Source organism: Pongo pygmaeus, chromosome 2 (genome assembly GCF_028885625.2).
Source record: "Pongo pygmaeus isolate AG05252 chromosome 2, NHGRI_mPonPyg2-v2.0_pri, whole genome shotgun sequence".
Classification (NCBI taxonomy): Eukaryota; Metazoa; Chordata; class Mammalia; order Primates; family Hominidae; genus Pongo; species Pongo pygmaeus.
The window spans coordinates 128,143,735-128,156,417 of NC_085930.1; the positions used below are offsets into that span (position 1 = coordinate 128,143,735).

General features: G+C 35.7%; 1 protein-coding gene across 6 annotated transcripts in view; it reads left to right on the forward strand.

The window, feature by feature from the left end:
* Nucleotides 1-12,683, forward strand: part of NGLY1 (N-glycanase 1) — a 64,917-nt gene that overhangs the window by 39,242 nt on the left and 12,992 nt on the right. For 4 of the 6 annotated variants that reach the window (XM_054483083.2, XM_054483080.2, XM_054483084.2 and 1 more), the window contains exons 5-9: nt 5,136-5,358; nt 7,481-7,602; nt 8,796-8,941; nt 10,964-11,074; nt 12,448-12,612. In XM_054483083.2, coding sequence (XP_054339058.1) covers nt 5,136-5,358; nt 7,481-7,602; nt 8,796-8,941; nt 10,964-11,074; nt 12,448-12,612 — 767 coding nt within the window. The remainder of the gene's footprint in view (nt 1-5,135; nt 5,359-7,480; nt 7,603-8,795; nt 8,942-10,963; nt 11,075-12,447; nt 12,613-12,683) is intronic. The other 2 variants (XM_054483082.2, XM_063662107.1) reach the window with 1 other exon arrangement.

A 12,683-nucleotide genomic window follows, 5' to 3' on the forward strand; every position in this document is an offset into this window, starting at 1 on the left:
GTGCCTTCTGTCTTTCAGCTCGGATGTACATATTTTCCATCCTTCACATCACCTCGTAGTCCAAAATGGCTGCTGCAGCTCCAGCCATTATATTTCCAAACCAGACATCAGGAAGAAGAAACGGAGAAAAGGCATAAAGGTTTTATCTCTAATTTGAGCTTCTTCTCTTGAAGTAGTCTTCCTTGGAGTCACATGAAGCTTAGTCATTTAGCCACACTTAGCCGCAAAGGAAGTTGGGATCTGTAGTTTTTTAACTGGTGCATTGTCATCCCTCCAAAATTGAAATTCTATAAATGAGGAAGAAGTGGCAAGTGGATATTATATGGCCACCATCAGTCTCTGCCCCAGTGAGTGAATGGCACTGAGATGATGACGAAGCCCCCGCTGGCCAAGTTGGTGATTTTCTTTCATTAGTGCAGTGGACTGTTTTTTTCCTTTCCAGACAAAATCATATTCTGGGTCTATGGACTGGGGAAAGTGTTTTGGTTTGATGCAGAAATGGGGACCTTGTGGCACTGCCAAATGAGATAGAGAAGCATGGTTTGACAGCTTTGGCCTGGTAGACTGAAGGTTTGTCATGATTGCATGTTCCAGATACAGGTAAAACACCTTTTTGGAGGAGGAAGAACCCATTTTTGAAAACTGGTAACAAAATATATCTTGGCCTACTAAATTGTACGTGAAGATATGAGATGGAGAACATGGATGAGGCTACCTCTACTGATGTTTTTACCCATTTTCTCATTCTCTTTTGTACATTGAAGGGGTTTTCAGAGAATGGAGTTAGGGTCTAAACTTGTTGATTTTATTTTGTCACTGGTAAGTTACTAGAAATCTACGTTTATATGGTATTTTTGAAGATGGTAACTTTAGAAATTTGAAGTCTTAATTATATTTTTGAAATAAACCCAGTATTCACAGAATTTAGCATCTAAATCAGGCTTCCCTTATCTCTGAGATTTCTGAGCTTTCATCATACAGGAATCTACTTTTATTTCTCTGAGCCCCTAGTTAATGATATTGCTTAAATGAGGAACATTGACCCTTAATTGGGTGTTACTGTTTAATAGTCATACTTTCAGCTGGATTATACCTGGAGTATGTAACAGAAGTACAAATACTCCGTTTTCCTTTCCTTTCTTCTTGGTCTTGATAATGACTATTTGGTGAACAATTACAATTCTAAGTAATATTTTGAGGCATGTTTGTTCAGTCCTTTCATCATTCAAATATTTATTAAGCATCTAGTGTATAGCAAGCAGAACACTAAGTGTTGGGGATATAGCAGTGAACAAGACTAAGTACCTGCCATTATGGGAAGAGACACAGACACACACACACACACACACACACACACACACACACTAGTGAAAAGTGCTGGGAAGACCAATGGGAGAACAGAGAGTGAGTGATGACTACTAAGATGCTGTTTGATACAAGATTTTCAGGGATGGCTTCTCTAAAAAGCAATGATTTCCCTTTTAGGTAGAAGGCATGAGCAACTGCAAAGGCCTCCTGAGGTGGGAGTGAGGTTGGCAAGTTTAAGAGATGGCAGGGAGAGCATGGTGGCTGTAGCCAGTGAACAAGACAGAAGGAGATAGGGTTTGAGGTCAGAGAGATAAGAGGGTATTTAAGTTTCCTGGGGCTACTATAACATATTACCACAAACTTGGTGAAATAAAAAGAAATTTATTCTTACAGTTCCAGAAGGCAGAAATCCAAAATCGTTATCACGGGGAAATCCAAGTATCCCCAGAGCCACGCTCCTTTTGGAGGGGAGAATCTGTTCTTTGCCTCTTCCAGCTTTTGGTTGCTGCTGGCAGTCCTTGGTTTGTGGCTGCAACAGTCCAGTCTGAAGGCCAGCATCTTCAAATCTCTCTCTGTCCCATCTTCACATTGCCTTCTCTGTGTGTAAAATCTCCATTTACTTGCTTCTTATGAGTTTAATTGTGATTGGATTTATCCACATATTCCAGGATAATCTCCCCATCTAGAGATCCTTAACTTTATAACATCTGCAAAGACCTTTCTTTTTTTTTTTTTTTTTTTTGCCACATAAGGAACTACATTCATAGGCTACAGTAATTAGGACATGGATGTCCTCTGAGGGCCATGTTTTAGCCTATGACAGGGGGCCAGCTGAAAGAACAAGAGTTGGGACTTTGAATTTTATTCTGAATGAGATGAAAACCCATTGGACAGTTTTTTAAGTCATATAATCTGGCCTGTACTTTTAAAAAGATTACTCTAGCTGCTGCGTGGTAGGCACTAGACTGAGAAGGAGAATGACAGTCCTCTGTTTCTAAAACTTTGTTTTTAATGTAACTAATTCATGAATATCTTCATGTTGGAAAGCTTTCATATTATATGGGAAACGCCAGACTCTCCCTGCCATTCAGTTCTGTTCCTTTTCACATCTTGTCCTGGATATTTATACCTGTAAATAATTATCTATAAAAATAGTTTAAGTTGTGTGGGGTTTATGTAAAATTTATCATCTCATATATATTCAGCTCCTTGGTGTTTTTCATTTACAAATATGTATTGGACAGCTTTTTAACTCCATAGTGTTTGATTGTACATATACTATTATTTATACAATTCTCTATTGATGGACATAGAGGTTGTTTCCATTTTCTCTGTTCTAAATGCCACCACAGTGGAGATTCTTGTAAAGCATGTCTCCTGGCACACATGCACAAGTATTTCTCTTGGATAGATACTGAAATGTCAAATGTGTGTAATACTTTTATATTATAATGGATCCTGCCAAATTGCCTTCCAATTTATACTAGAAGTGTCTAAGAATATTTGTTTCCACTTAATGAAAGTATTGAATTTCTTTTATGGACTTTGTGAATTTTTCTAGTGGGTTTCTTAATGTTCTTACTGATTTATAGAAGTTCTTTATATATTTAGAAATTTATCTTTTTGAGGCAGAGTTTTGCTCTTGTCACCCAGGTTGGAGTGCAGTGGCACGATCTCGGCTCACTGCAACCTCCGCCTCCCAGGTTCAAGTGATTCTCCTCCTGCGTAGCTGGGATTACAGGCACCCGCCACAACGCCTGGCTAATTTTTTTTTTTTCTTTTGTATTTTTAGTAGAGACAGGGTTTCACCATGTTGGGCAGGCTGTTCTCCAACTCGTGATCTCAGGTGATCCTCCCGCCTCAGCCTCCCAAAGTGCTGGGATTATAGGCGTGAGCCACTGTGCCCGGCCAGAAATTTATCTTTGTTAGACATGTTACAATTTTTTCCTCCCAGAGTTCTTTAGTGTAGCTTTTGAAATTCAGAAGTTTTTATTTTTAACATAAGAAAATTTAATTTTTTTCATTATTGATTTTACAGTTTGTATCTTGCTTGCTTAAGACCTTCCCTAACCCAAAGTCATAAACATAAACATATTCACCTATTAACTTCCATTATTACTTTTATATTATTCCAGAGAAAGAGTTTTTTTTTAATGAACTATAGTAGGGATCTGATACTTAGATAGCTATTTGTCCTAATATCATTTATTGGAACAGTCCATCCTGTTAGAGCTGCTTTAAAATAAAGTATTTAACTTTATTAAATACTGTGCATTTGCTTAGAAATCTGTCTTTCAGGACTCTTTCGTTTCATTGATCTGTTTATTCTTCACTAATATCACAATGTTTTAATTATTAGAGTTTTATAATATGTCTTGATACACGGTAGGCAAATTTACCTCATGATTCTTATTCAAAGTTGTGTTTGCTATTTTGTGTATTTTCTCTTTCACATGGGATTTTGTAGTTAGCTTGTCAATTTTTTTTTTTTTTTTTTTTTTTAATGAGACAGAGTTTCGCTCTGTCACTCAGGCTGGAGTGCAATGGCATGATCTTGGCTCACTGCAACCTCTGCATCCCAGGTTCAGGTGATTCTCCTGCCTCAGCCTCCCAGGTAGCTGGGATCACAGGCACCTACCACCAAACCCAGAAAATTTTTGTAGTTTTTAGTAGAGACGAAGTTTCACCATGTTGGCCAGGCTGGTGTCGAACTCCTGACCTCAGGTGATCTACCTACCTTGGCCTCCCAAACTGCTGGAATTAGAGGTGTGAGCCGCCACGCCTGGCTAGCTTGTCAAATTTTATGAAAAAATGTTTTATAATTTTAATTGGGATTCTACTAAATTATAGATTAATTTGTAGAATGTTATCAACTTTAGAAATATTGAATTTTCCCTCCAGGAACATAAATATTTCTGGCCTTTTTACATTCTCTGTAGTTTTTTTTCTGTAGTTTTTTATTTTGAAATACATCAAACATAAATACAAGAACAAAGTATAATGTATCATACACCTATGACCAACATCAAGCTTTATTAGATTTTATCATTATGCTATATATGTCCTTCATATTTATGTTTTATTATCACTCTATTCATAAAACATTAAAGATAGAGATGAGAACCCCCTATATATGTTTTTAAGGTTGATTTTCCCTCTCCTTCCCTTCTTGCCAGAGATACCATGGTCTTGAATATGATCAAGAGAGATCTGTTTATGGAAAAGTGGGTATATTATCTGTCATGTTATAACTTACTAGGATTGTTACATGTACTAGAGATATGGTTGTGTTTTTATGTGTTTGGGGATGAGTATCCATGGATGGATTATATTGTACAGTTGAAGCCCTAATAGAAAGGCTAATAGGATGATTTTTTAAATGTCTGGAATTCTGTGATTTCTGCCTTTTGTGATTGTTTCATGTTTACTTGTGTATATACCTGATAACAAATTTAATGTATCCCATTTTTAAATGTTTTTCAAAATCAAATTTATTTTTCTACCTCCCTTGTACTTCAGGATCAATTCGTAACTGACTATAGTTCCCTAAGAGGTCATTGTGTTCAGCTCACTTGTTAATGCATAATGTCAGTTAGAGGATATAAAATGGTAAATGTTCTACTGTTTTTAAAGTGCAGTTATACGTGTCATTGTATTTCAGCCTAGTGCATAATAAATGACAGTTTCTTCTTGCCTCTTATTAGTGAAAACCTTAAAATCATCTTATGTTTTCATATTTTTCAGGTTCGTATTTGAGAATAAATATGTATGGATAGTTTAAATTTTGTCAGTTTTAGCTCTTACTTGGTTCTCCCTTAATTTCTCAGGTACCAATATAAGTGATGAGGATTTTCTTTTGCTGGAGCTTTTGCACTGGTTTAAGGAAGAATTTTTTCAATGGGTGAATAACATTTTGTGCAGCAAATGTGGTGGACAGACTAGGTCTAGAGATAGATCATTACTGCCCAATGATGATGAGCTGAAGTGGGGTGCAAAGAAAGTGGAAGATCATTACTGTGATGCCTGCCAGTTCAGCAATCGATTCCCAAGGTGGGTGCCCTGGACAGTAAAGTCAGAATAATCTCTTAATGAAATAGTTAGAAGAGAGTTTTTACTAAATGAACTTTTTAATATTTATTATCAGAAATATATCCTCTAAAACACAGGTGAGCAAACCGTGGCTGGCAGGCTAAATCCAGCTGACATCCTGTTTTTGTAAGTAAAGTTTTATTAGAACATAACCATGGTGATTTATTTGCTTATGGTCTGTTTTTATGCTGCAACAAGCAGAGTTAAATAATGGTGATAGAAATGATATGACCCGCAAAGTCTGAAATATTCACCATCTGTCTTTTATAGGAAATTTGTTGACTCTTGTTCTAAAGTATAACTGGAGTATAGTCATAACATGTTTAATGCTATAAATCTTGTATTACTCTTTTTTAATTCCTTTTTAACTGTCTGATAGCTAACAATACTTACAATAATGCTGAAGTATACTTTTACCTTCCATATTATCATCGGATGATTATTTTAAACACATAATTGTATTTACTCTCACAATAATCAGCATTATTATTATCAGTATTATTAGCAGAAGTTTGTTTTAGTTAGGTGCTTCCCCTGCCCAACCTAACCTACTCCTCATATCTCTAAATTTTAAACTAAGGACATTTTAAATTTTAAATTAATTTCCATTCTTTAATTTATAAGCCTGTTTTCAGATTTTCTGAATTGTCAATGTTCATAAAGTTTGGTTGTATTATCAGTCAAGAAAAGATAGCACGTTTTAAAAATATCTAATTTTTTTAGCTTAGGACATAGTTTCTAATCATGTGCTTGTTTTAACCTCTAGCTGTTCTATATATGGGGAGGCTGAGGCAGGAGGATTGCTTGAACCTGGGAGGCAGAGGTTGCAGTGATCCGAGATTGTGCCACTGTGCTCCAGCCTGGGCGACAGAGTGAGACTTTATCTCAAAGCAAAACAAAAAAAAAAATAATATTTAATTACCTAAGTTCTAAATTCATTTATTTAGCTTAAGAAATGCTTGGTTAAGCATTTGCTTAACAGACTTGTCATTGCAGAGCCCATTCATTTATGCCACTGTTTCCTTTCCTTCCAAAGCACGTGGCTGACCTCTCTGCTCAGCTGCAGCACTTTTCCTGCTCAGCTCTATCAGTTCAAAACCCATCTCAACACAAAATGCAAAATTTAGTGTTCTCGAATTGTCTGGTAATTTTATAATTGGAGTAACTTCTGAAAAGAATGTTACAAATAGATCCCAAAAAACAACTTCCAAATTAGCAGGCACCTTTAAATACTTCAAAAGAGTAAAATTTTAATCAAAATGATTATTAGAAAGAAAGATAATATTTTAGATAAAATTGAATTAAACTAAGCTAAAATTTTTGTTGAGTAATTTGTTGTTTACCTTTTAAATACAGTGAGCTAGTTATACCACTTTAGTGCTAATGCTTTAGGCAAATTGCCTAGAGAATTTGCTTGTCCAAATCTTACATTATTCAAAACACAGATCAAATAAAAGCTCTCCTCCCCAGCCACTTTCTGACCTGTTATATTGTTTGATCACTAATCTGACCTGTCGTATTGTTTGATCACATTCTGCCATATATTTAAATTATTTGTGTTCATTCCTTTCCTCAGGATTGTGAACACCTTGAAAGCAGTACTACTGTTTAATTATTTTTCACCAAATGTTCTAACATTGTGCCTCATATATTCTAGATTTCTAAATAAATATTTAAAAACAAATTAAAGGCCGGGCGCAGTGGCTCACACCTGTAGTCTCAGCACTTTGGGAGGCTGAGGCGGGTGGATCACGAGGTCAGGAGATCGAGACCATCCTGGCTAACACGGTGAAACCCCGTCTCTACTGAAAATACAAACAAAATTAGCCAGACCTGGTGGCATGCGCCTGTAGTCCCAGCTACTCTGGAGGCTGAGGCAGGAGAATAACTTGAACCCGGGAGGCAGAGGTTGCAGTGAGCCGAGATCGCGCCACTGCACTCCAGCCTGGGTGACAGAGCGAGACTCCATCTCAAAAAAAAAAAAAAAAAAATTAAGAAACATTTCTGTTTAGCATAGAGGTAATGTAAATTCTCTTAAAAATCTTGATTTTGATAATAAAGTTTTTTTTTCTTTTTAAACCAGATATAATAACCCTGAGAAACTTTTGGAAACAAGATGTGGACGGTGTGGCGAGTGGGCCAATTGTTTTACACTGTGCTGCCGAGCTTTAGGGTTTGAAGCTCGCTATGTTTGGGATTACACAGGTACAGAATGTGGAATGAGCAGAGGGTAGTAGGGCTTTGCAGGCTTACAGGTTTGGGTTTACATTCTGAGTCCATCATTCTCTGTTACTTTTTGGCCTTGTCAGTCTGATCTTCCATTTGCCTTGTGTAAAACAGTAATAATACCAACCTTCCAGGTTTTTTGAAGGGATCACAAGAGTTTTGTAAAACACCTAGCATTGTGCCTGGTGCTTTGCACTATAAATATTCCTTTTTTTCTCCTTTATTTTATTTGTATTGATGCATAATAGATGTACATATTTGGAGGATACTTGTAATAATTTAATGCATTTATATAAATTCTACAGAGCAAATGAGTATTATTGGGATATCTGAGATCTTAAATATTTGTTGTTATGTTGGAAACATTTGAATTACTCTCTTCTAGCTATTATGAAATATGCAGTAGATTATTGTAAACTGTAAACACCCTATTGATCTATCAAACACTAGGTCTTATTTCTTTTATTAGCAATTTACCGTGGCATTTATAGTGATGCTATTTATATATGGATAAAAACATGTAATAATGTGCCATAGAAATCTTCATTGCTATAGGGATTACTATAAAAAATTTAGTAAACGATAAACTTAAAGCACAGTATACAGAAATAATAAAAGTCATGTGATATTTGTGTTGTCCCTATTTAGAAATGACTTGTGTGGTCTACATGTTAAAAAGTTGTTTTCCTTGTGTTTCCATTTTCTAAAGAATTAAATGAAACCTTCTATTAATAGTGTTCTCTTAAAATCAAATATAAAGCATATATTTACCAGAGATTCTATTAGACTTCCTGCTGGTTCTGGGCCTTAAAGTCCAGAGAGAGAGAGACTGTAGTTTCAAAAGTGTCATAAACTCCTACATGGTGGTAAACTCAGAATGATATTTTTTATGCTGCTGTTTAATATATCTACCTTCTTAAGAGTTATAGCGCACATTAAGCCTAAAACTGACCACGTTAAAGGAGATTGGAAAAACATTTTTAAGGATTTCAAAGAGACAGAAATTAATACAGGTATTCTAAAATCCTGTGTGCCACAAAATGCACTTATTAACTGAAATTCAGAATATTACGCATTACTTTATGATTCTTAGGAGTTTGTATATAGTTATTGGAAGTCATTCTGATTTCATTGTCTTTTTTCCATTGCTCTCTTTTCTCTTACTTGAGTAGACCATGTCTGGACAGAAGTCTATTCTCCTTCTCAGCAGCGGTGGCTGCACTGTGATGCATGTGAAGATGTCTGTGACAAGCCACTCCTTTATGAAATAGGATGGGGCAAGAAGCTTTCCTATGTCATAGCATTTTCAAAAGATGAGGTAGGGCATAAAAGAAAAAAACTTTTTTCCAAAAGTAAAATATATATATATTTTTGACAGTTTTATGAATGTATAATTAATGTACAATAACCTGCATATATTTAAATTGTACAGTTTGATAAGTTTTATTTGTATACACTGAAATCATCATTGCAAATCAGTATTCATTGTATGGATGTGCCATAGTTTACCATTTCACCTGTTGATGGATATTTGGGTAGTTCCCAGTTTTTTTCACGATTTCAAATTAAGCTGCCATGAACATTCAGGCACACAAGTCTTTATATGGGCATATGCTGCCTTTTCTCTTTACTTAATGCCTAGGAGTAGAATGGCTGCATTATATGGTAGACATACATACAACTTTTTAAGAAACCACTAAACTATTTTCCAACGTGATTGTGCCATTTTACATTTTCGCAAGCAGTATGTGAGTTTCCAGTTTCTCCATGTCCTTGCTAACATTTAGTATGATCTGACTTTTTAATTTTATCCCCTTTAATAGGTGTGTAGTGGCATTTCATTATGGTTTTTATTTGTACTTCCCTAATGACAAATAATATTGAGCATCTTTTTATGTGTTTGCTTACCATCCATATGTCCCCTTTGCTTGTTTGTTTTTAATTGGGTATTGTGTTTTCTTACTGTTGGGTTTTGAGAGTTCTTTATGTATTCTTATGTAAGTCCATTATCAGATATGTGCCTTGCAAAGATTTTTCTCCCTGTCTGTAGTTTGTCTTTTCATGCTCTTAATAACTTTTGAAGAGAAGAAACTGGTGTTCAGTTTACCAATTTGTTGTTTTATGGATTGTGCTTTTTGATGTTATATTTAAGAAATTTTGCCTAGCCCTTGGTCACAATGATTTTCTCTTATGTTTTGTTTTAGAAGTTTTACATTTTTAGTTTTACACTTATGTCTGTGATCCATTTTGAGTTAATTTTTTTATATGATCCAAGGTATGAAGTTTTTTTTTACATATGGGTAATGAATTGTTCTAGCACCATTTATTGAAAAGATTATTTTTTCTCCATTGAATTGTCTTTCCATTAGTATCAAAAATCAGTTCTATAATATAAATCTAATACAATAAAAATGGATAAAATTTTTATTTGTTGAATTTTGTGGAATCATCTTTGCAGATAAATTTTAAAAAGGTAATGTTTTGAAATTTTCACTTTTTTATCATAGCATTTCTGGTTAACTATCAACTGTTAGGAATGAATAAGTGACGTATTCTCTTCCGTTTATTTTATAGGCTTTTAGGTTTTATTTTATTTTATTTTATTTTAATTTTTCGAGACAGTCTCACCCTCTTGCCCAGGCTGGAGTGTAGCTGCATGATCCCGGCTCACTGCAACCTCTGCCTCCCAGGTTCAAGTGATTCTCCTGCCTCAGCCTCCTGAGTAACGGGGATTACAAGCACATGCCACCACACCTGGCTAATTTTTTTTGTATTTTTTTTTAGTGGAGATGGGGTTTCACCATGTTGGCCAGGCTGGTCTCAAACTCCTGACCTCAGGTGATCTGCTCACCTCAGCCTCCCAAAGTGCTGAGATTACAAGCATGAGCCACTGCACCAGGCCCCATGACTTTTAAATTTTAAACAAAGGATAGTATTCTAAAAATTGCATTTAAGGCTGGGCATGGTGGCTCATGCTTATAATCCCAGCACTTTGGGAGGCCAAGGTGGGTGGATCACCTGAAGTCAGGAGTTCAAGACCAGCCTGGCCAACATGGTGAAACCCCGTCTCTACTTAAAACAATACAAAAATTAGCCAGGCGTGATGGTGCATGCCTGTAGTCCCAGCTACTCGGGAGGCTGAGATACGAGAATCGCTTGACCCTGGGAAGTGAGACTGCAGTGAGCTGAGATCACGCCACTGCACTCTAGTCTGGACAACAGAGCGAGACTTCGTCTCCAAAAAAATGCATTTAAAAATTACATACATTCTAGGTATTTAGTAAATAAAGGTTGATGGTTGTAATCTTGTTAAGTATTTGTGTTCTGTTATTTGTTTCAGGTAGTTGATGTCACTTGGCGATATTCCTGCAAACATGAAGAGGTGATTGCCAGAAGAACTAAGGTTAAAGAAGCATTACTTCGAGAAACTATTAATGGGCTTAATAAGCAGGTATGGGGTGGCTACCTTTTTTGAAAGAATAGTTGACATTTTTTATGTAATCAAGAATAGCCATTTGTTAGCCTATTGAAATTCTTTAGTAGCATTGTTTTATAAGCAAGAATATTTTAATATTCTTTTTGAATATTAAAGAATAAAAATATTCTTTTTGTTCATTGAAAATTTTGAGGACTCATTTTAAATATTACGAGTTATTTTGGATTAAACTGTCTCATCTCAAAGTTCTATGAAACAAAATTTCAGTGTTGGTAGTACCTGACAAAAAGTGTGTTGTCTTATTTATCAGTGTAACTGTGCCTTGGATATGACACAGACTCATATTTATGTATTATGTATGTACACACACACACACACACACACACACACACACACACACACACACGTCCATGTGAGGAAATTTCTGAAGCAAGGCACAGGAAGTTATTAACAATGACTCTTCTGAGGAGAGGAACTGGGGTTCCAAGATGAAAGATTCAATTTTTATTTTATACTCCTTTGATAGTATTGAAAATTTTAACTCTATACATGTGGGTTTTTTTCATAAATTAAAAAATAAGCAGTGAATTTTGCTGTAGCAGGCAGTTAGAACAGGGCAGAGCACATTAATCCAATCAGTGATGATGATTCCAGTTGAGGTTTCAGTCTATTTTGAATCTGCTCTTACTCCTAATGTGTAGCCCTTCAGAGATCTCTACCTGAAAACCTGGATTATTTGCTAGATCCCCTTGCAGTAGAAGACTCTGACCCTCAGTTTATTTTTACCCCAGCCCTGTGATTCTGCTAAAAATTCTGCTTTGATTTCCAGCACTTTAGTCACTATTTTGTCCTTGGCTTCTCAGCCTCTTCTCATGCCACTTAATAATTGACAAATGACTGGGAGGGAGAAGAGGTGCAGTATGTGCCCTTCACCTCAATTCTTTTCTTCTCTTGGAATCTTGACTTCTCAAGTTCTGGCTGCCTTTACAGCTTTCTGTTGCATTCAAACAGGTGTTTATATGTGAGTGTTCTGTGTGTGTGTTTCCACTAGCTTTTCTAGCTTTCCTCAGTAAGACATTCTGACACAAGCCAGTCTATCATATCCAGAAACAGAAGTTGCTACCTTCATTATAAATAAATCTAGGACAGTAGAGCTCATGGAGAGTTGGAAATAGGTGTTAAATGATTTCCCAACATAAAATTTATAAAATTATTTAAGTTTTCCACAGTGTCCTTTTTATTTTCTGAATAATATATGTTTGAAAATAAAATTCAATACTTGTTTCAAGACCTTTTAAAATGCAAGTGTTTTAAGTATATTCTTGCTTAGAGATGGACCTATACATTCCCCTAATCTTAACAACTTTTTTAAAAAACATGAATTACAGAGGCAACTGTTTTTGTCAGAAAACAGAAGGAAAGAACTTCTCCAGAGGATAATTGTGGAGCTTGTTGAATTTATATCTCCCAAAACCCCTAAACCTGGAGAACTTGGGGGAAGAATATCTGGGTCAGTGGCTTGGAGAGTAGCCCGAGGTGAAATGGGTCTACAGGTATTTAATTCATTCTAGCATGATGATCCTTTTACTTTCCTGCTTCCTATACTATGCTCTTCCTATACTAT